General features: G+C 44.5%; 1 protein-coding gene across 1 annotated transcript in view; it reads right to left on the reverse strand.

The window, feature by feature from the left end:
• Positions 1 to 960: 960 nt before the first annotated feature.
• LOC146834933 (prolactin receptor-like) overlaps positions 961 to 23,458 on the reverse strand; it is a 36,310-nt gene continuing 13,812 nt past the window's right edge. Inside the window, exons 5-6 of the mRNA XM_085600151.1 lie at positions 19,846 to 19,994; positions 961 to 1,187 (exon numbers count right to left, since the gene is read on the reverse strand). Coding sequence (XP_085456277.1) covers positions 1,026 to 1,187; positions 19,846 to 19,994 — 311 coding nt within the window. The 3' untranslated portion in view covers positions 961 to 1,025. The remainder of the gene's footprint in view (positions 1,188 to 19,845; positions 19,995 to 23,458) is intronic.

The raw sequence follows: 23,458 nt of genomic DNA on the forward strand, positions 1-23,458 counted from the left end.
CGAGTTCAGCGCGGGGCTGGCCGCCTCTCCCCAAGGCCCCGCTCCAGTGCCACTGCGGCCCGCTCCAGCCCCAGAGAGCAGAGTCTGAGAAAGTCGGGGGTGGGGAAGGCCGTCTGACCTCCATGGCACGCTTCATCCCCCGGCAGGCGGTCTTGTCAGTGTGCGGGTATGGGCGCCGGTGGCGTGGCGGGCAGACTGCGGGCACCATCGACCGGTGGATCTCACTGCTCTGTTTGGGCCCTCTGGTCGCATAGAAATGCCTCAAGCTCACCACGTTAGTGAGCGATCGCCTCTTCCCCTCAATGGCAGCACCAATGCAGGAATAATGGAGCCCCCGTCGTCCCCCAGGCCGCTCGTGCAACGTGGGGAGCCCCCGTACCTCTCTGCAGCAGTTGCCGAGAACGCACGCCCGCCTGGTACACTCACAGCAAATGGTGTCAGGCCCCAGGGGAATCGCTCAGGGGGCGCCCTCTGCATGTATCGGTGTCCTCATCGCACTATCATGTCCCACGGCGTTGCGGGTGTGCATCTGTATCTCCCCCGCACCCGGATGGCTGGGGATGCCGATTCCTGACAGGATAAACGAGGGCTTTGGTGCGGAGCTCTAACGGCTCACGTCCACAATGTTCGGCTTTTTAGCCATGCCCCTATCTGCAGACTTCCTTTAAGGTATATTTCAGCAGCGTCCCTGACACCTACAGCGCCACCCGTCCTTTTAAGCAGCACCCCGGTCATCCTGGTGCACTGAGGAGAAGCCTGGATCATTATCAAGGGAATCAATCAATCAGTCAAGCAATCAATCAATCAGGTTGAACCTTTCCTGGCAACTGATTAGGGCCCTATATCATGTATGTTCTTGCCCAATTAATACCCATTGCCGCTGAAAAGCACATGCAAAACCGACCTCGATTTTCTTTTAAATTGAAATCTGTTTATTTGAGACTATGACACGCTGTTTTCACACAGAGTAAAGCTGGCAGTCCATGGGCCTTGGCATCCTTTCACATGAGGAGACCGGTGTTCTTTCACTTTCGTTTCCTGGCTGAGGTCAGTGTCAACGGCCGGCTCCAGTCACTCCAGAACCCTTTGTGGTTGGCGTTTTTGCATCGAACCTGTACCGTGTACGTCAGTTCTGGGGCCACGTCATAGATGCTGTAGCTTGTTTCCTCCCCCACATCCAAGTCGAGCTACGAAAAGAATATAGTAAATATTACACTCTGAATTAGATATGTGATGTATGTATAATGCATTGAAATTTAAAATATATTTGCTATTTAAAAGTGCACAACAGTGGCCTAATTTCACCCAAATCATCGAGATAGTGGAAGTGATGGTACATGCATTGTGGTGGCATCAATAGAGCTGGCATCGAACAATAATCCCTGAACTCAGATGTGGCACACCGGGAGCACCCCTGGTGGAACATTTTGCCACTATGAACCACAGTCCTGATGATATACGTTGGGTAGTAATAGAGAAAGCATCCCGAGGGCCTAGGGGTGGGAACATTGGTGCCATCCTTAACCTCAGGGAATGTAAGTGGATGTCTCAGCTTGACTCTATTAGAAATGGCTTGAACGAATCTGAAATTAGCCATGCTCAGTTTGCTTGTTTGACAATTGACTAATTCCTCTTCTGTAATCCTTTGCCTTTTAACTTTACAACGTACACTAGATTGATGTAACAGCCAGTCATCCAATGTATGTTTTTCCTACACACTATGACAATGCATTGTCTCAATATTAATACTCCATCCTGGCAAATATCCTTCCTTTGAACTATTTCATACGGACATTGCTATTTATTGCCTTATCCTTGTGTCAAGGATTGTACCAGACACAGTGTGATAACGTTACAATCATGTCCCTTCAGCCCACTTCACAAATATTCTGCGTATGATGTCACTTTTGTTAATCCTATAACTGTGAATGCTGTACACATTACTATACTGAGCCTACTGCTTAATTACTGCACCTGTGTAAATATCGATAAAGACGTCACTGTATCCATGCGTTACCCATCTGCACTTAATGTTTATGTCTGTCTTAGAATGTTTTTAATATTGCATCAGAATCGGTTTATATACATACATGTGTGTGCCAGATTTGGGTCTCTTTCTTTTTGAGAGGCTGTATTTACTATAACATGACGGGAGTCTTTCTTCTATGACTCCACCTGTCAATCTTCAGTTACGAGGCATTCAGCGCCTGCACGCGCGCTGTCAGCACGCTTAATCTCCATGCATTTAAGCAGCTGCCTCTGCAACGTCTGGATCCGCTTTATTCGAACTGATTTATTCAGAGATACTCCAACATCCACGAGGGTGAGTCTCTGCTCGACAACCATCCCGCCCATAATTATCGGTCTTCATAATCCACTGATCATTGTAATTTCCCATTTAATATATTTTCCCCCATCTCTTTTTACAGTAATTTACCATTTACTGGAGGCATGTACGCATACGAAGCCCGTTATTCACTGAAACTGCCGGCTTACTATGTCCAGACCTGCTGGTCTGTCTTCCGTAAATTTTGTTTGGCCTTGAAAAAGTCCATAGGACGAAACACGTGTCGGCTGACAGTGTTTTTGTACTACTTCAAGAAGAAGGAAAGCAGAAAATAAAGAGAAAAGAAAAATTGAAATGGACTTTATTGTGATTACTAATATGGTCACTGCCTTTTAAACAGTATGGACTGCCTTTTGTGTAGTGGCATTTGTGTATACATGTGTATCTCTATAGAGTAGCTTCTCTTTAGAGTTTGTCTCCTCCAAGGTGGCAGGAGGATTATTGCCTCCATTCATCTGGCAACCGTCCCATCGTCCTGGAAGCACGCCATGGTCAGCCCTCTGCTGAAAAAGCCGTCGGCTGATCCAGAGGTACTGGCCAATTATCGCCCGATTTCCCTGCTGCCAGCATTCTCAAAAATACTGGAGAAGCACATCCATGGTGTACTTTCAACTTACACAGAGAATAACAACCTACTCCATTTTTCCCAATCGGGTTTCAGGGCAGGCCACTCCACCGAATCTGCCCTCCTGGGAGTCACGGAGAAGATCAGGGGACTCTTGGACGACGGGCAAACGGTTGCTCTTGTTTTGCTTGATTTAAGCGCAGCCTTCGACACCATCTCACACAACAGACTGCTTGTCAGGCTGAGTGAGGATGGTGTCGGAGGAGCAGCGCTGGACTGGATTAGATCTTACTTGAGCAACAGGACGTTTCAGATCTCGTCCTCACAGGCCCAGTCGGACATTTTTCTGTCACCCCATGGTGTGCCTCAGGGCTCAATTTTGAGCCCGTTATTTTTCAATCTGTATCTCCGCCCCCTCGCCGACTTGGCAGAACGGGTAGGTCTAGAACTTATGACCTATGCGGACGATTCGCAGATTATTTTTTCCCTTACCAACTCAGAATCTTCATCCCCCTCTGTGCTGAAACTAGGCCTCCAGGAAATCTTCAGCTGGATGTCCACGAACCAGCTAAAGTTAAATGGGGAGAAGACAGAGATTCTTCTCCTGGGGAAAAATAAAGATCTGTGGCAGGACACCCACTGGCCAACATCTTTGGGCGCCTTCCCCACCCCGGCTACCCAAGCTAGAAATTTGGGGGTGTGCATTGATGATTCATTATCAATGAAACAGCAGGCCAACAAAGTCGCTGGTGTCTGCTTCACGATCCTTAAATGGCTGAGGAAGATTATCTGGATGCTGCCTGTGGATACCCAGAAGACCGTAGTCAATGCACTAATTACATCTAGGCTTGACTACGGTAACATCTTATACCTGGGTTCCAATCTAGCCGTGATCAGGAGATTGCAGCTGGTCCAGAACTCCGCAGCCAGGTTGCTGTGCAAGATTCCTAGGACAGCAAGGATCTCGAAGCATCTGAGGAACCTGCATTGGTTGAGGGTAGAGAACCGAGTTCGGTTCAAAGCCCTGACATACATGTTTAAGATCAGGGCAGGAACTGCACCAAAATACCTGCAAAAATTGGTTAGGCCTCATGTTCCTGCACGCAATCTCCGTTCTTTAAATGGAGCAACTTTCGTGGTTCCCAGATTCAAACTGGCCCGAATGGGGGGGAAATCTTTCTCCCATCTGGGACCAGTTCTTTGGAATTCCCTCCCCTTAGCCTTACGGAAGGAGGAGAATTTTGCCAGTTTTAAGAAAATCGTTAAAACTTGGCTTTTTAATAAATAATTGTGGCCCTTGACAGTTACTGCCTCTATGTTTTGCCCTCTTAGCCCTGGCGCCGGGAAACCCTTTGTGGGTATCTGTGCGCATTACAAATGCAAAAAATAAATAAATAAATAAATAAATTGCCTGGAGGGCACCAGACTACATGGTAGAATTTTGTCATACTATGATCCGGATGACCCTATAGATAGATGTGCATTCGTAATTAGACATTGGCATCATATGTGCGTGTGATAACCGCAGTAGCTTCCAGTGCTTGTTTGAGTTTGAGTGAAAAGCAGTGATTTACGATTTATTTGTTGAATAATTTATATCTCCGGAACCCTCAGGTGGACTTAGTTCATTTTGGTGTCATAAAATTCATAAAAATAAGGTCTATTTTTATAAATTGGTGTTGGATCCTCTTTGTGACTTGTTTCTTTCTTATTCAATTGTTTTGGTACTTCAAGATGATTTGCACTTGTTCTTTTGTTAAAGCTTTACTGCTCGAAGCACAGCTACCCAGGGTTGAGCTGAGGTTTTGCAAACAAACCTGACTGCACGATCCCATCATAAATAAGCCACATTTCCTCACAAAATCAATTTTGTTGACATCCCCACATGACACCTTAAAGAGACTGACAAAAATGCATGATTTCACTATTCTCCTCTTAGCCTCCTGTGATTTTCTCCCAAAACCTGCCACTGTATAACCAGTAATATTTCCCACAACCCCAACATACATGTACCCTTGGATAATGGTGAGATTGCTGCTGGAGAGCTGGGACAGTTCCCACTCAAGGACCCCCTCATGGTACCCCAGTCATGTGATTCCTCAAGACATCCATGTCAGATAACAGAGGGAAAATCACAGATCAAAAGGCCATCACGGAATTATAATCAACTACAAAGAATAAGGACATGCACGTATAAGCCTACTTCTCCTACAGGTATGTGTTAATGTGCTTGCTGGACCTCTGCAACTTTAGCAGATGTACTGACAGCTGCAGAGCCTAAAGCAAGACTGTTTGGATGCCTGATGCAAGTGGTAGTATTGTGGTGTATTTCTTGATGACTCACAGGGAATTTGCTGAGAACTGTCTGGATAACAGTGCAGGCATGGAAGTGAAGGATGTTACATCTCGCAGGAGGATGCAGTGGCAGTGATCCAGAGATGCAAGTCTGGCTCGCCAGAAGACCCATGCCCCCTAAATTGTGGGAAGAGTTGGCCAATCCGACGAGCCATGTGCTGTCTACAATTTGGAATACCTCTCTTTCCTCCGGCACATTCCCTGATTTATGGAAGCATGCCACTCTACTTCCCCTAAAAAAGAAACCAAATATGGATTCAGGGGAACTGAACAAACTACAGACCTATCTCTGTTACCTGCCCCTGCAAAAATGCTAGAAAAGGTAGTGTAGCGGCAATTGACCAACTTCATTGAAAATAACAATATCCTGCACGTTACTCAATCCGGCTTTCATACAGGGTTCAGTACAGAGACTGCATTACTGGAGGTAGCTGATTCAGTTAGAATGGCATTGGACTCAGGAGCCTCAGCTATGCTTGTGCTACTGGATCTCTCTGCAGCATCCAATACTGTGGACCATGCTATACTGACTCAGCGCCTTCTAGCCAGCGGGGTTACTGGCTCCGCTTTGGCTTGGCTGAAGTCCTTCCTCGACTGGCGCTCTCAAAGGGTGGCCTTACAACCACATCAGTCCACTCGCAAGCCTTTGTGGTGCGGGGTGCCGCAAGGGTCAGCCCTTAGCCCGCTCCTATTTAACATATACTATTACTATACTATTTACTTTGATATCCAACTGGGGACTGAAGGCGATTTCTTACGCCGACGACACCCAGCTGGTCTTCCCATTTAAGGATCAGACTGAAGACTCGTTTAAGTGCTTTCAAAGGCTGCTTAAAGGACATTGCAGGCTGGATGAATAACAATAAGCTTAAGTTGAATGCCGACAAAACCGAAGTGATGTTTTTTTGGCAAATCCCAGCCACCGCCGGCCGCCCTCTGGTGACCTGAGGAAATGGGTCCGCCACCTGCGGGCCAGGCATAAAATCTGGGTGTAAAATGGCAGGTTGACCTATCCTTCTCGGCTCAAATTCAGCAGGTCACAGCTACCTGTTTTCATAGCATGAGAAACCTGCGGAAATTCATACATTTGCTGCCAGAGAGCTGTCACAGGACTGTAATCCACGCTACAGTAACTGCCCGCCTGAACTATGCTAACGGCCTTTACACTGGCTTACCGGCCTACCTTGTAAAGAAACTCCAGATGGTCCAAAATGCGGCTGCGAGATTAATCAAACATGTTCCTTTTCGGCAACACATCTCTCTGCATATTATAGACCTACACTGGCTACCTGTAGCCAAGAGAATAAGATTTAAGGCCCTGACACTCGCCTTTCGGGCATTTCACGGATCATGCCCTGCCTATCTGAAACAGAGGTTGGGTGTTTACACGCAGTCACGTGTTTTGAGATCTGGCTCCCAGAATTTACTCTGCACCTCTCGAGTGAAGAAAACCAGGCTGGGCTGCAGATCATTTACGTTTGAGGCGTCTAAATTGTGGAATTCCCTCCCCATCTCCTTACAACAGATATCCTCTGAAATTCAATTCAGGAAGGCAGTCAAAACCTGGCTTTTCAACCTAGCTTAATCTATTCACTCTTTGTTTACCTGTTGCTACAGCGCTGGGACACCTCTTCGGAGGTAGCTGTTTCGCGCTTAATAAATGGCAGTATTATGATTATTTTCCTGACTGTTAGTGGAGCCAAGAGTTGGTCAGATGTGGGTGCTAGCCTGCCATCCACGGTCAGACATAATATCTTGCAAGATGAAACCTTAGGGGTGTGCTGTTTGTCCTCAGCTGGCTGTTTGGTGTTTCCTGCTCTACCGGGGCTGGGCTTTGCTCCACCGGACCACAACCCCCAGCATTCCTAGGGGCAGGACGCCTCACAATCCCGCGCCAGGAGGCGCTTAAAGGCGGGCTCGGTGCTGAGTCCCTTGGTGTGCTGTTTGTCCTCAGCTGGCTGTTTGGTGTTTCCTGCTCTACCGGGGCTGGGCTTTGCTCCACCGGACCACAACCCCCAGCATTCCTAAGGGCAGGACGCCTCACAATCCCGCGCCAGGAGGCGCTTAAAGGCGGGCTCGGTGCTGAGTCCCTCGGTGTGCTGTTTGTCCTCAGCTGACTGTTTGGTGTTTCCTGCTCTACCGGGGCTGGGCTTTGCTCCACCGGACCACAACCCCCAGCATTCCTAGGGGCAGGACGCCTCACAATCCCGCGCCAGGAGGCGCTTAAAGGCGGGCTCGGTCCCTCGTCCGGCGAGGACCCGCGCGGGCGGCGCCGGGCTATGCCCGGGCAAAGGGCGGGCCCTCTGTGGCCCTCAGAGGACCGATTGAGGCCGGGCTGGGCCATCCCCTTTGGTCGTCGCTCCCAGAATCCAGTAAGCTCTTTGTGATTGTTTGATAGTTCCTGTGAGCTGTGTGTGCCTCCAGTTTCAGGGGATTGGCGTATATCAGTTTAACAGCCCTGCAACACATAGCCTGTTGTTGCGCAGTAGTTGTGTAATCCAATTAATGCCACTATGACCAAACAAAAGTCAACCATGGATAACTATCTGGTCAAAGTTGTAAGCAAGATAAACAGTGACCGCAGAAAATCCTTAGGGCGAGATAATTTGCCTGCTCTGCCCCTGTCCTTGGAACCCCGTGAAGAAGAAATAACTGACACTGTTGAGTCCGTGGTCACCCATTGTGATTCCGAAGTTCTACCTGTAGCAGTTTCTGATCCCCCAGCGGTTTCTGCCTTGATTGAAGATCTATTGGTAGTACCGGAGCTTGTCCCACAGCAATGCCCGTTGGCCCCGCGTGCAGTGAGGGCATGCAGAAAAGTAACTAACAAACGGGGAGGAAATTCTACTAGAAGAAAAGCTGAACCTGCATCCAAGAACTTTGTTTGTGAAAAAGGGACCTTGGCTAAGGACAATTCAGTTACCATTAATACCGAGCAATTTAATCTACTAGTTGGTAATATCGAGAGTAAATTTGAGCTGATTGTTGAGCCATTAACCACCAAAATAGACGAACTTACAGCCGAAGTGTCTAGATTGGGGAGTGCCCTAGATAGGCTTATGACTAAGATGGAACACCATGGGCCTTCAGTGAAGGATGGTAGTAGAGCTGAACCTGCCATAAAACCGACTAATAAAAGCACCTGTTCTGTGCAAGTAGCCACACTAGGTACACGAGCAGGTGGTCGGACAAAGCAGGTCCAAGTAGTACCTGCACCGGCAAGTCGGAGTGAACTACAGGCTTGTAATACAAGCACTACTGTGCAGGAGCCTGTTATGACTGCTATACCAGTTAGGGAAGCTGCACCCAACAACAACCGATCTGTAGACCTCCCACCTGAGTGTGCACCTTATGTTGCTGTCCTATCCAATGTCCCCTGCTTAGATCTTGGCCGGACTAGATTCTCTTTAGAGTCGCAGGACTCACTAAAAAATAAAACAACCTTCTGGCTAAATAAGCATTGTGGGTTCCCGGTAAAGTTCTTTGATCAAATTATAACTACAAGAAGGGTTAGCTGGATAGGAAACACAAGGAAGTCATGTAGGGGGATTGTGTTATTGTTAATTTTCAACACCCTCAGCATGTTGCGACGGTCCTGCTAAGAGCAGCCTCTATATCACAGAATGAGACTGACATAACTGTACGACCTTTGGGTTATTTTTACAACCATCTTAGTAAGCCGCCCCATGCTAGTAACAGGGATAGAGTCCCCCCTCCTAATCATACCATAAACAGAAATAGATTATTATCCCCCAATCACGGGTTAGTTTTTGAAATCCCTGTTCAGAATAGATACCAATGCCTGAGCTCCTTAGATCAGAATGACTGACATCAGAAGACATTCAGGTCTCAGGCGACCGTTATTCCTAGCGGTCTGTCTAAACATTCTGATGTGTTTAAGTTAGCTCATGAGGATCCCCAGTTTAATGATAACCTGGGAACTATTAACAGTGGATCAGTAGTAGCAAATGTTATTGGGGGTAATTTGGAATCGATAAATGATGTAGCTAGCAGCTTGGGTGTGCCTGTGATTGATCTATGCTGCGATGGAGACATCCCCAATACTGTTCAAGATTAGCTTAATAACTGCTCACATAGGGGTATCTCTATTGCTAGCTGGAATATTGCCGGTTGGGCCTCTAAGGAAAACAATCCGGGATGGGAGGTCCTGATTAGATCACATGATATTCTTTGTCTTCAAGAATCCTGGTGTACTGCTCAACCTTGCTTTGATGGTTATATATGTTATAGCTTGGATGCTACTGAGTCTAGACATGGAAGAGCAAAGGGGGGACTGCTTTTTCTTATATCAGTAGACCTTAAGTTGACGGTTGTTAAACATCTAACAGTTGGTACCCATTCCCAAATTCTCTGGGTGCGACTAACAGAAGGTTCTGAAGTGCTTTTAATAAATTTCTATAATAATATTTTTAACAATTCCCGGCACAAAGTAATAGCTGAGCTTGATAGTGCCCTCATGAAGCTTGTAGCAGAAGCAAAATGCATTCTTACTCTTATTTGGTTAGGTGATTTTAATTCTACAATATGCAGTTTGTCCTCCTCTAGGGCTTGTGGGGTACAAAACAATAGTGGCGAAAATACGCCTCATTTCCCACATAACACCTATGGGGAGGCCATTAAGAATATAATGGCAACCTATGATTTAGAGCTGGTGAGGCCTGATGTAGAGGCTAGTGGTTATTTTATCCCTACATTTACTGGGAGGAACGCTAGTTCTAGCATTGATCATATTCTGGTTTCATCTAGTCTAATGCCCCAGTGTTCGATCATGATAAAGGATGTTTCCAGCATGAGTGATCACAATTGCATTACCATGCGAATTGAGTCATGGAATTGCAGAGACCAGAAAGCGCCAAGAACCATAGCTAATATTGAACCGCATAGAGCTAACGGAACTAGGCTTAGGTGGAAAGGGGAAACATCTGCAGTAGTAGTGCCTATAATCATATCTAAAAGTTTGGAAGATATAAATACCATTCTAACACCAGGGTGTTCAGCTATCTCCGTTGTGACTAATTTTATTAATATCAATTTGATTATTAATAATATATTTACGGGAAATAAGCCTGGTATGAGAGGTAAGGGTAAGGGTTGGTTTGATCATGCTTGTACAGCCCTTTTTTCCCAACTTAAAAAAGCGCTAGCCCTTACCCCAAGGGACAAGAATCTAGTCGCACTCTTACGATATGATTGCAAAATGGCACTAACTAGAAGGAAAAAAGAACTACAGCAGGAAGCCTGGGATAACTTAACTCAGGCGGCAGAAACTTTGGACAGCCGCTTATTCTGGTCTACTATTAATTCCCACTTCCTACTTGATGATACAATTCCCCAACTCTCTTCTCATGTGGGAAGTGAGGCCTGGGTGTCACATTTCTCATCTATTTTTCAAGATAGTGTCTCGACTGATAATGAGCAAAGGCATTGGCCCATGCTTCCACTAGACATCTCCCTCGGTGAGGTGGAATGCAGTATTAAGGCTAGCAAGGGGGGAAAGGCCCAGGGGCCCGACGGAGTCCCTATTGATGTCTATAAGGCCGAACCGCGGATTTGGGGACCGATACTTACTTTGGTCCTCAATGCAGCGGTAACCACTTTGATTCCGCCCACATGGGGAGACTCAATTATTGTCCCTATCTATAAAAAGGGGGATAAGGCTTTAGCTTGTAATTATCGACCGATTAGCCTGTTGGATTCATCGGTGAAGATTATGAGCAGGGTGTTGCTGTTTAGATTGGAAGCGTGGGCAGAGGAGAATGGGATTCTTGCCAACTCCCAATATGGTTTTAGAAAGGGCCGTGGGACCTTGGACCAGTGCCTCAACTTAGAACTATTAATCGGCAAGTATACCAAGGCTATGCGTGGCAATTTGTATCTTTGCTTTGCCGATTTAAGTAGCGCTTTTGATCTAGTTAATCATCCGCTTCTCTGGTCAGTCTTGTTAGAATTAGGTGCCCCCAAGGAAATTATTTTCTTCCTTGCTAGATTATATAACAAGATGCAAGCAAGCGTTCGATATGGGGTCAATGGGGAGTGCACCCCGAATTTTAGTGTGAAACGGGGAATTAGACAGGACTGTGTCCTTGCTCCTTTGTTGTTTATTTTATTTATTAATGGGGTGGAAACCATCCTGAAAACAGTTAAGGCTGATGCTCCTCAGGTTACCGGGATAGGTGTGCCGGTTCTGCTTTATGCGGATGATGCTGTGCTCCTATCTCGGACACCTATTGGTTTGCAGCGCCTGATGGATCGGTTTTCCGAATTTATAGGGGAGAGGAAGCTATTGATAAATAAAAGTAAAACTCATACTATGATTTGCGGGCCTAAGCCCAGTAAGAACCACGCCTTTTTTATAGAAGGAGTGAAAGTGCAGCAAGTAAGAAATTTCTGCTATTTGGGTGTCACTTTCTCGGACGATGGTAGCTGGGCCCAGGATTTAATAAATGTAAGAACTAAAATGACCAAAAGTTCCTACGGCATATTTAAATTTGCCGCAAAAATAGGGGATAGACGAATAAGAGACATGATGGAGATATATAAGGCCAAAAGTGTCTCCATTGCCCTATATGGGGCAGGGTTGTGGGGTTATTCTAACGTTGGTTGTCTTCAGAGGGAAGAAAACACCTTCCTCAAGAAACTAATGTATCTTCCCGCTTCTGCCTCAACAGAGCTAATTCATAAAGAGGTCGGGGCTGCCTATTTGAGTGACCTTGTTTCCCTTAGACCCCTGTCACTTTACAAAGCAATTTGGCTTAAGGAAGAGACTGAGTTCAACCAACTTGTTATCAAGGACTGTTTTAAATTAGATAACTGTATGAAAATCCCTTGGCTTAAGTATGTTGTCGAGAGCTATCAGGCTATTTTTGGGTTGAACTTGTTATTAGATTGTTATTCCCCACGAGTTCTAGTCAAACATGATATGAAAAAATCCTTTTTGTTGTCTAGAACCCAAAAACGTTTAGTTGAGTCTGGTCCCTCTATTACTGTTGAACTATATAATAAATTCACTGAAAATGAGGGTTTTCAGCAGTACCTGAACATGGTAACCCGCCCAGCGCATAGATTTGTCCTAACCAGATTAAGGCTAGGAATGGTGCATGTCTTGGTGGCCTTCCCCCAACAAAAAAGATACCCTGTTGGCCCTTGCCCGTGCGACGGACACTCCAAACAAAGCAGTATGCACTTTATGCTTTTTTTGCACTCTGTTCTTGAATGTAAGGATTACATTTTTAAAACCCATGTTTTTAAAATATGGTATTTTTAATACAGAAGATGCAATGAGGTTGCTTTTTAATATGAATTCCCCTGATATATGTTTTTATACTGCAAGGTTTATTTGTAAAGCTATTTATTATAGGAAAAGTATGATTTTTTAAATGTGTTTCTTTTTAGTCTGTATCTTTGTATCTCTGTGTTTTGCTGTGTGCTTTTATGGTCATCACATGTTATGAAACGAATAAAGCTTCATGAATTGAATTGAATTGAAACCTTAGGGTTGGGCCTCGACTTAGTATTAAGCACTGTACACGAGTTTGCCCAGTGAATTCACAACTAGGTCCAAGTCCTTGTTGACCCACTGGTGAGCAGATTCCCTCATCCTGTGTATGTCGTTCAGCCCTTCCTTGCAAGGCATACCAAGGCACAGAGGACAGAGAGGAATTCTAAGATCTGGACCCAACAATTCCATGTGTAGGTTGCAGTAGGGTATGTGTAGAAACTAACAATTGGTACCACTAAGGGCTGCTGAAGACATGTGTTAGTTCAGAGCACCACATGGGGACCTTAGTTGAGAGAGAGGAAACTGGCATTTTCTGGCAGGGACTTAGGCATAGTCTGACATACTGGTGGACCCATAAAGGACAGCGGGAGGCATCATGCCACACATGCTCACAAGATTAGTTGCTGCCTTAAAGTTGAATGAGCTACAACCCAGAGTAGGTGGGGAACACATATGAGTAAGGGAACATTAAGGAGTAAGGAGGTGGCTCTGTCAATGATGGGGGCATGGGCAGGGATAGGTGGGCACTCACCACCACACTAGTGTGTGTTTTAGCCATTAGGGTTTGCAAGATCCATACGCAGATTGAAGGTTTATGTGTACCCATATCCGTAGCTGTACTTCTCTTCCAAGAGCACCATAGTTGTTCCTTATATATCTAGTTTAATTTAATTAGTATGCATTTTGTAAATATATGTTTAAGAGGAAACCAATTTAAAGAGCGGACTACCTTATGCACCAGGCAGACACATGGACTTGACCGTAAACTCCTCCTTCACGGGTTGCTAGTGTAAATGTGACAAGGCCAGGGCTAGTGACATATGCACTCTTCTGTGGAAGCCTAGTGCTACTGTCGCTGCATTATTGTAACTTCTGGATCAGGTAGGCTGGGAGGTCCAGATAGATAGCATTGCATAATTAAAACAAGCTGAGATAAAATAATGCAAAATTAACACTCTTAGCTTATCATTGAGGAAATCTGAGAGTCTAAGATCAATCGAAAGTTGATATTTACACCCAAATTGTCCACAATTCTTGTTGGGGTGAGTCAGAACTTAAAGAGTTGGGGCAAACATGTAGTTCCCAGAAAAAAAGAAGGGTTAAATGGGCAGAGGATTTCCATCTTGTCACCCTTAAGCTTCAGTTGATAAGAAGTCATCCAAAAATGGGTTTCAGAGAAACAATCCTACAAATGAGACACCCCTGACTGAAGATCTTCTTCTAACTTGATGATAATTTAAATATCATCAGTATAAAGAAAGAAATCAAACCCCAAGACTGAATCAGGTGAACCAGAGGAAATTGTGCAACGACTGGACCATAACAGTGACAAGATGGAGCCCAGGGTGATAACACAAGTGTACAATGTGGTGGGTGATTCAAACGGTGGAAGAAAAATTCAATTTGCTCTGTCAGTGAAAAAAATTGGCAAAACAGGAGAGGGCAAGATTTTGAAACTCGAGCACAAGTTTAGACAGAAGAAATGAGTGACTTCTGGCCTCAAACGCTGCCAACAGATCAAAAGAATCAAAACATTGAGCTCCATGGCAATGTAAATCATAAGGAAGGGAGACAAACGTAAACTTCTTACAGTGTCCAGAGCAAAAGCGCATCTGGGCTGGATGAAGAAAATAATTGCTTTCCAAGATTGATTTCTGAGAGCCAGTGAAAAATCTGCCTTTCCAAGTAACTTTGTAGGATACGGCAGATGAAAGACAGGCCAATAGTTTGACTAATTGTTGGGGTTCAGCAAGGGCATTTTTAGGAAGGGGCTACACATGCCAATTTGAGAGGAGCTGAAACCACACTTTCAGTAATTGAGGCATTTGTTATGGCTCCAGGCCTAGTGGGATCTAGCAGTTCATATTTCTTGGGGAGCTGAGTAAGTGCAGCGCCCACGGGGAACCCGAAGTTTTAATTGAGGCAACCAACGTAACAAAAACGCATTCATTCAAGAAGGGAAAACTGGATAGGGTGAGACCGCTTAGTACCCATAGATAAAATTACAGTGGTGGAGAAAGGTAAATGGGATAAGTAGGCTATTTAGTTATAATCTTTCCTGTAAAAAAGTCAGCTATCTATTTATTTCTCAGCAGGTCCATCTTAGGTGACTCAGGCAGCCCCTTGTTAATAGAGGTTATTCAGGAAGATGGATTAGGCGCATTCAGAAGTTTGTTTGAGTAAAAAACAAGCTTAACTTGCCAACTGGCATGTTTATTTGTATCATTAGCTTTTTCCCATCAGTTCAGGTGGCAGAAGCACAATCCAGTTGCCAGTGGTGGCCAGTGGCACGAAGGACAAGTCTAAAAGCCCTTAGTTCTAGAGAGAACCTCCTACTAGATTCACTGAGCTTTAACCTGGGTACCCGGTTTAAGGGTCCTAGGCAGTCTGCAACTGAATTCAGTAAAACAGAACAGGAGTATGTGAAATTAGGTTGTTGGTTGAGAGGGAGAAACCTTACTCAAGCAACAGCCACAATCCTTGTCAGAGTGAACAACAAAAAGTCACTAAATTAATCTGTGCTTAGCCCTATGGTAGCTTGGCACAAAAGCAGTCAGGTTTACATTACAGACAATGTGTAAAGTATGTATGCAGCACTTAAACAGTAATAAAGTAATAAAAAAACACAATTAAACATCCTACACTAGTTTAGAAAAATAGATTATGATTTAATAAACTATTTGAGACCAAAAGGACAAAAAACCAATCAGTAGAACTGGAGATATGCAATATTAAAGATTTTCATAAAAGTAGTGGCAAAAGGTGAAAAGTGCCAACTCAGGATATCAGGTCGTGCAGGACTGGGACAAAGTTACAAATTCAGGCCGACCGCGATGGAGCGCAGGCCAAAAACATTGTAACTTATTTACTTGGTGCGCAATCTGTTTGCTATTGTTTTGCGAGGCTTTGCATTGTCTGGTTTTGATTCTGATGAAGCTATGCGTTAAGTCTTTGCGGGGCTTTGCGTTGCTCTGCATCAGTTCCGATGAAGCTGGCAGCTGTGCGGAGAAACTTTGCAGAGCTTCATATCGTCCGGAGTTGGTTCAGGTGAAGCTTGCATCTGTGCGGCAAGGCTTTTCGGGCTTTATATCATGCTGGTTTCGGTGGGACCTTCAGTTAGGCCAGCAGGAGTTCTCTCTGATGTCAGCCAAGGACCCAGGACCTGAAGAGGCACCACTTGGGGATCAGGAACTTACTTCAGCAGAGGCCAGCAGAGCTCAGGCAGGCCCAGTAGTAGGTCCATTCAGGTCCAATGCAGCAGATCAGCTGGTCAGTTGCAGGGAGACCTCAGGCGCTTGTTGTGTCCCTGTATTTCAGAACAGGAAGTCCATCAGCTGACCCTTGGAGTCACTCAGTCTGAGATGAAGGGAGTAGGTCTAGGCTTCCTTCTCAGCGAGCAGGGCAGGCCTCAAGCACCAGGGCAGGAGAGGGTTCTTCTTCTGTCGTATCCACAGATCTGAAGAGAGGGTCTGAGTGCCACTTTTTTTATACCTGGGACCCCCTTTAAAGTGGGAGAAACTTCTGGAGGCTTCTTGCCTCCCTGCCACGGCCCTAGTCTGTCTGCAGGCACAATAGACTAGTGTGAAGTGTTTTGTGTGAGAGCTGGGTCTCAGTCTATTGAAGTGTTAGTGGGGCTGTGCACAGGTCCACCCACCACATCCTCCCTGAGATGACCCATCCAAGAACACCTACGTCCTCTATTGTGTGGCTGTCTGGGATTAATACACAAAGGCCAACTGCCAACTACACCTAGTCACGTGACCAAAGAACAGGATGCAGGCACCAAATTGTTAGGACAAGAAAATGGCAACACTCTAAAAATGAAACAACATAAGGGGGGGGGGGAACAGAGGGCCTTTTTCCACTCAACAGGGAGTAGAGAGGTCCAGCATAAAAAGGGAGGGCCCAGAAACTGAATATGAAAATGGATTTATGCTGTTCCTCAGTAAGAGATTAGTTAACAGAGTCATGATACTCTCAGTTCCACTATTGCCCTGAAAGGATCAATAGGTGGGAATCCATATGTTGGATTCGAATGCCCTCACACACCTTTGCAGGTGTCATGCTTCATCATATGGGCTGCTCCTCGTGGAATCGGCGGTGTAATACCCCACGGGCTCCCTATAGGTGGGGCTCTTTGTCGGATTGGGAGTACCTAGAAGGGCAATTTTATTCTGGGGGTCTCCTACCCTAAGTAAAAACAGTGAACGAGGCACTCGTTTGAGTATTAAATCTCAACCTGGCTTATGTGTTTCTGCTTCAACAATGTTTGTCCACAGGGGCTTATAGTCACATTAGCTCACTGTGGAAACCCACCACTTGTTTTAATTTATTGTTATTAGTTGTCCTCTCAACGCCGTTGCGTTCACCGCATAGTTTTATAGCTTAGTTTCGATCAGTCACGATGTTACCTTGTTATAAACTTGTGATGCATTGCATCCCCATAAATGATACCTCTACAATGTTTTTTGTCTCCCAAACAGGTAGTTCCAGGTTACCAACAGGTACATTTAGTAAGAAACACTAATGTCATGAGCAAAACCTGATGCCACTAACAATAGATGTAGATAGTTCACTTAATTTTGGTCCTGAAGAATCGCAAGTTGATTAAGACACATAGCGAGAAACATGTTGACCATCAAGCTTTGAAAAAACGAGGACACGATCACTTGAGATTTATTACTCAAACGAGTGCCTCGTTCACTGTTTTTACTTAGGGTAGGAGACCCCCAGAATAAAATTGCCCTTCTAGGTACTCCCAATCCTATTTTAAACACCACACTACGTCTACACAGCCTTGTCCCCATACCAGCGCTTCACCATACGGCTGTTGGATAAAAGATCTCCGACAAAGAGCCCCTACTATAGGGAGCCCGTGGGGTATTGCACCGCCGACCCCACGAGGAGCAGCCCATATGATGAAGCATGACACCTGCAAAGGTGTGTGAGGGCATTGATTCCCACCTATTGATCCTTTCAGGGCAATAGTGGGACTGAGAGTATCGTGACTCTGTTAACTAATCTCTTACTGAGGAACAGCATAAATCCATTTTCATAAACGCTCTAAAAGTGCCATTTTTCAGAACTGTGACTTACAATCCAACTTTACCACTAAAAAGGATTTAAAATTACAATTCCTCAGACACCTAACATGGCTTCCAGCCTGCTCCCAATCAAATGTTATCACTTATTAAATGTAATAAGGTAACCCAGTGTTATCCTATGGGAGAGGTAGGCCTCACAATAGTGAAAAATGAATTTGTGAGTTATTCACTACCAGGCGATGTAAAACATAAAAGTACATGTCCAACTTTCTAATTACAATGCACCCTGACCTATGGTCTGTCTTGAGCCTACCTAACAGGGTATTTTGCCAAGTCAAATGTACAGTTTAAAACTGCCATCAGTCTGAAATGGCAAGCCTCAGACATGTTTAAAGGGCTACTTAAGTGAGTCACACAATCAGTGCTGCAGGCCCACTAGTAGCATTTAATGTATAGGCCCTGGGTACACGTGGTACCACTTTACTAGGCACTTACAAGTAAATTAAATATGTCAATTGGGTGTGAGCCTATTTTACCTTGTTTAAAGGAAAGAGCGCAGGCCCTTTAGCACTGGTTAGCCAACAAAAACGGGTTCAAGAAAATAAGAGGGGTGAAGGCAAAACATTTGGGAGGTGACCCTGAAGAGAGGGCTAAGTCCAACAGAGTCCATTGGGTATAATTGAACCAGATATGCAACAACCAGTAAGACCACCAGAGGGAAACCAATTTCCAAGTTGCCCAACTTTGGCACAGGTTTGTAAAACATTTTCGATTATGGCACCCAGCTTGTTTTGTGCATGTATATATTATTGAGATGATATACAAAGGGGTGTTTCCTGGACCCACAATCAAGCTGGAGGAACTATGACCATTTAAATAACGACTGTTATATTCCTACAGCACATTCTACATACAGACTAGTAAGTGTAGCGCCAATTAGAACCCACGACCCCCTTCTCTGGTGGCTAATAGTTGCTAAGGGGCTACTGATAACACAACACCTGCCTTCCTGCCATTGTCTTCCAGTAGGTGGGTCATTAACAAGTCAGCCAAGAATGTGTATGCAGTGTCTGGTGCAGTGCTGAGAGACAAATCAGTTCTCAACCTGTTCATTATCAGGCATCACAAAGTGCACTTTTCTAAAGATACTTTTCCAATGTCAATAATACCACATTTTTATATATTAAGCACTTAGGCTTTTGGGCTTATCAGGCCCACTTTACCAGTGAATTAGTTTAAACATAAAAGTAGTTTTTCTACCTGGAAAGGCAAGTTTCATTGCCACGTGACACTGCAGTGCTTTTTTAAGCCGCAGCCTAGTCAGTGCATAAAGGTGCTCTTTGGAGCCATATATTTTGTTATATATGCTCACTGCTCTTTCATGACATTTAATTTTTATGCCACTGATTAAATTCCTGCACCAATTTATTATGCCTTTAACTTGAAACTTTAATAACCCAACAGTGTGAAAACAATTTCACACAAAAGTTTAAGGGGTACAGCACACATTATGTGGCACTGAATGACGGCGTCACAGTGCATAGCGTCATAATACCAGCACAAAAAGGGTCCATAAAAAAGGCATAAAATCTGGGGTGATCATGCAGAAAAGGCAAAACTCCTGCAGTGCCCCATCTCAGTTTATCTTATTTTAACAGACAAACTGGCCTCTATTGTTTCATGGGCACTATTAACACACAGGCAATACTGTTTATTGTAATCTTCGACTTGTCAATTTGTGTCTGCCGCCCGCTGACATGGAGCAGCTTGCTTACGACATATGTAAACCAATAATCACACCTTGTTTATGTCAACTGTCCGGTTTGCCTTATGCAGCACCACTATTCTTATGTACAGAATTTCTGCTGTTAGTGTTAAACCTATTGTTTTGCTCAATAAGTTTGCTAAACAAAAAATCCTTTATGTCACATTGTGTTGTTTTTGATATGCCCAAAGGACAGTGCTTTAGACAAACGTTACCAGTGTAAAATGGAATGATAATCGAGTGACTCACCAGCCATTCGTCAGTCCCATGCTCCAGATAGCGGAGTTCAAACATCAGTGGGAAATAGGAGCTATGAATACCCTCAGGGTACCCCCATTCCACCTGGAGATGGTCAATGAAGTCGGTGCCAGTCAGATTCAGGGGTGGTTCCGTTTTGGCTAAAATAAAAAGTATTTTAATCAACATACGTAATAGATACTGATATTATCATGCAGCAGCCTCCCACCATATATATTTCTCCAGCACCTGGCCAGACTTCTCCAAAAAGTACTAAATTATCTCCCTAGTGTGCTTATTCATTATAACACCCTCCGCCCCCCCAGTATTTTCCTAAGCACAACACACTTAATTGTGGAAGAACATATTGTCTGTCTGTCTATCGTCTGTCTGTCTGTCCATCTATCACTGTTTTAGGCTTGTATGACAGTAATTTAGGGTTACTGAGTGATTGGTCGTGCTGTGCGTTCTTTCTGGTGTATTTATGAGGCTTCAGGCTATGCTGGGTGGCAGTACCAATGGTAAGGGGCTGACCCAGGGCTCTTCACAGGGCTCTCATCCGAGCACATGGGAGAGGCCCAGCTGCCATTAGGTTAAGTTTCCATGAATCCAACATAGCAGAACTGCAGTATTCATTACATCAATAGGGTTACAAATAAGATCAAAACAAGCAAAAGCTTGCAATATAGTAGGATTTTTGCAGAGCTACTCACAGGTAGCTAGAGAGCTGCCAGTCGCAGACGAGCTTCTCGTTGGAGAAGCCTGCTCTAGTGATAAAATTGTCAAATATCTCAAGCATACTTGGAATTACCTCTTGAACAGTCCTACCTTAATAAAGCTCAAACCCTTAATTGACTTTTCTGTGTTATTCCTGTCCTATCAGACTTTCTAGACCCTTGTATTGGAAAGACCTGGCATTCCCTCGGCAGGCATCAAAGCTTGGTTAAACACAAACAACACAGCTCTGAGACAGACCTGCAAGAGCCTGCAAGGCCCAGGCACATTGACTTTGAGTCATTGTCATCCATACTGAAAGACGCCTCCGCGGGTATCGTTTACTCTATCTGCCTGCTCTATTTTGATTTGAACTGAGACCCCTGAATACTTAACTCTTGTTCATGTCCAGCCTCATTGAATAACTTCCAATAATTTAGAAGCTTTTTGTTTTAAAGAGCATGCTTTCCAATTTACCATCACAAACCCCTTTGGACAATGTTCTCTATCCCCCCTCAATCCAAAGGAGTTTCAAAGTTGTAATGGTAAAATGGAAAGTATGCCCTTTAAAACTGTTTTATCTTTTTTTGCTTAAGCCTGGTGTGGACCTTTATACTTTTCATTTCTTAACTGTATTGTTGTCTGGTTGAGCCTTTTAAATACAACAGCTCAGTCATGTTTCCCAGCTGGGGGTGCTGGTCTCCTAGCCTAGGTAGCCAACAGACCCTTAGAGACTTCTGTTCATATTATCTGCATTCTGTGCTGGACCAAATACTGTTAAGCCCAGTGTCTGCACATCTAATCTGAAAGTAGCCAAAGGCCTGCTGAGACGAACTCTAAGACTTGTGAAGAATTGACAACTGTATCTCAGACATGCAATACAAAAGGAGGTAGTAGTGTCTAAGGGGTCGCACCTCAGAAAAGTATGCAATTAGACTGGGCAATCGCGAATGTGGTTAACTCTCGTCATAACTCTAAGCAATGGAACAATTAGTTACGGTGCCACTAAGGGTAAGGACTGTACCCTACTACCTTGGGTGCACAAATACACAGGTACTGCCAACAGTCACTGTGCGATACAATGCAACATAGTTATACACCGGCACTCTAAAAGTTATATTCCTTCTAATGTAGAACCTTAATACGTTGACTTCACAAAAATATATCACCAATATGTCACAGGCAAACAACAGAGATGAGTTTGTACAAAATACTTTCCTTTCTTTAATTTATGCAGATATCTTGAAACATAACAATTTCAGTCAAGACTGTAAAAACACCAGTTTCAAAAAACATACAAGTGGGGAGATATTATACAAAGAATTCAATGCTACACAGTCTTGATCAAGATGCGCGAGAACAGCCGACATGTGTTTCATCACATCCAGTGATTTCCTCAAGGCTTTCTAGAAAAGATTTAGTACTCGTAATAGTGGCCAACCCTACTTCTTCATGGACTTTGCAGGACGCGACTACAGTGTGAAACACAACAGTGTTTTTCGTATATTTCCCAAAGAAACTTCGACCTGTTTCACAAGCTGGAGTTCCGGAGATCAACCTAATTAGTTGTCTCAAATACTTATATCGTAGATCCTAAATGTATCTGATATCAGGACGCAACGTATATAACAATTGTCCAGACCGTGTTGATAATTGGAAGCCCAAATACAAATTCCAAAGTATGTTTGTCCCTGTGCGCTTGTCGTAGTTCTAATGTTCAGTACTAAAAGGCATGTGTATCCTCCAAATTTTGTTTGTGAAACCGCATCAGTATTCAGAATTCCAGATCGGGCTATAATAGGCCCCTCATAGTTGCTCGAGCGATTGGACAGCATGGGCTTCCAAATTCGTATTCAGACATGTTTGCCCCTCCCGAAAGGCCTCCCCAAGCAGGACGTGGCTGCGTGGTAGTGTCTTCCCAAGCTGCTCCCCCCCTCAAGCCTCACCATGGTTCATGAGTATCACATAAGGCCCCAGGGCTGGTGGGGGGAGGGGAAGGCGAGGTGTGGATTATGAGGAGAAAGGGCTCCTGTGGAAATAACTTGTTTTATTTTCATATATTGAGTCAATGATTTCACAACTTCCACAACTGTTCTGTGCTCCAGTTTGTGGCATTAAATATTATGCAATTTACAGGGAGCTGAACTTTCAACCTCAAAATGATAAAAGGCTGATTTTGCCACACAGAGTTATGGCAATTTTACTCACAGCTGTGCAGAATGTGGCTGTGACTCTTTTTTCTTTGTGTCCTCTCCCATTGGACCGAGCGCCAGTGGAACAGTCTACTGCTCATACTGATGCCTTTCAAAGCCTTCACATCCCTGGCATATGTGACATTTTAAAGAAGACTTTTTGGCTTGTTTGGTAGCCGGTTGTTTATTTATTTAGTTCTGTGGAAGGAGCCCATATGTTGAGTGTTTGATGGGGAAGGAGTGATCACTCAAACCTGCAAGGCACGCTCAGTATTTTACAATCATTTTTCAACCAATCCTCTTCTGCGTTATGCAACCTCCATTAAACTCCATACAATGCATTTTTTTTTACATAAAAAAGTGTAAGGCCAGACTTATTTTTAGTTTTAAAAAAAATACAACTTTCTGTCTATTCTCCATTTTTTGCTTTAATCCAACACATATTTCCCCCCAAAATTATTTTGATTTAAGATATCAAACATGTATCGGTATATGACATTCTTTTACCAACACATTACATTATAAAGTGAGTGAGAGAGGGCGACCTCTAAATCTTTGAAAGGTTGTGAACCAGGCAGCAGAAGGGGCACCTGTGAGGAGTGCTTTGAGGGGGCTGGTGGTTTGGGGGGGGCAGGAGGAAATTAAAGTGGCTGGAGGCCTAGTGTTGCTGCTGGGTGGCTAGCTAGTTGGGGTATCTGTTGGGTTGCTCTGTCTTTTAA

This window comes from Triturus cristatus, chromosome 4_2, assembly GCF_964204655.1.
Source record: "Triturus cristatus chromosome 4_2, aTriCri1.1, whole genome shotgun sequence".
Taxonomy (NCBI): domain Eukaryota; kingdom Metazoa; phylum Chordata; class Amphibia; order Caudata; family Salamandridae; genus Triturus; species Triturus cristatus.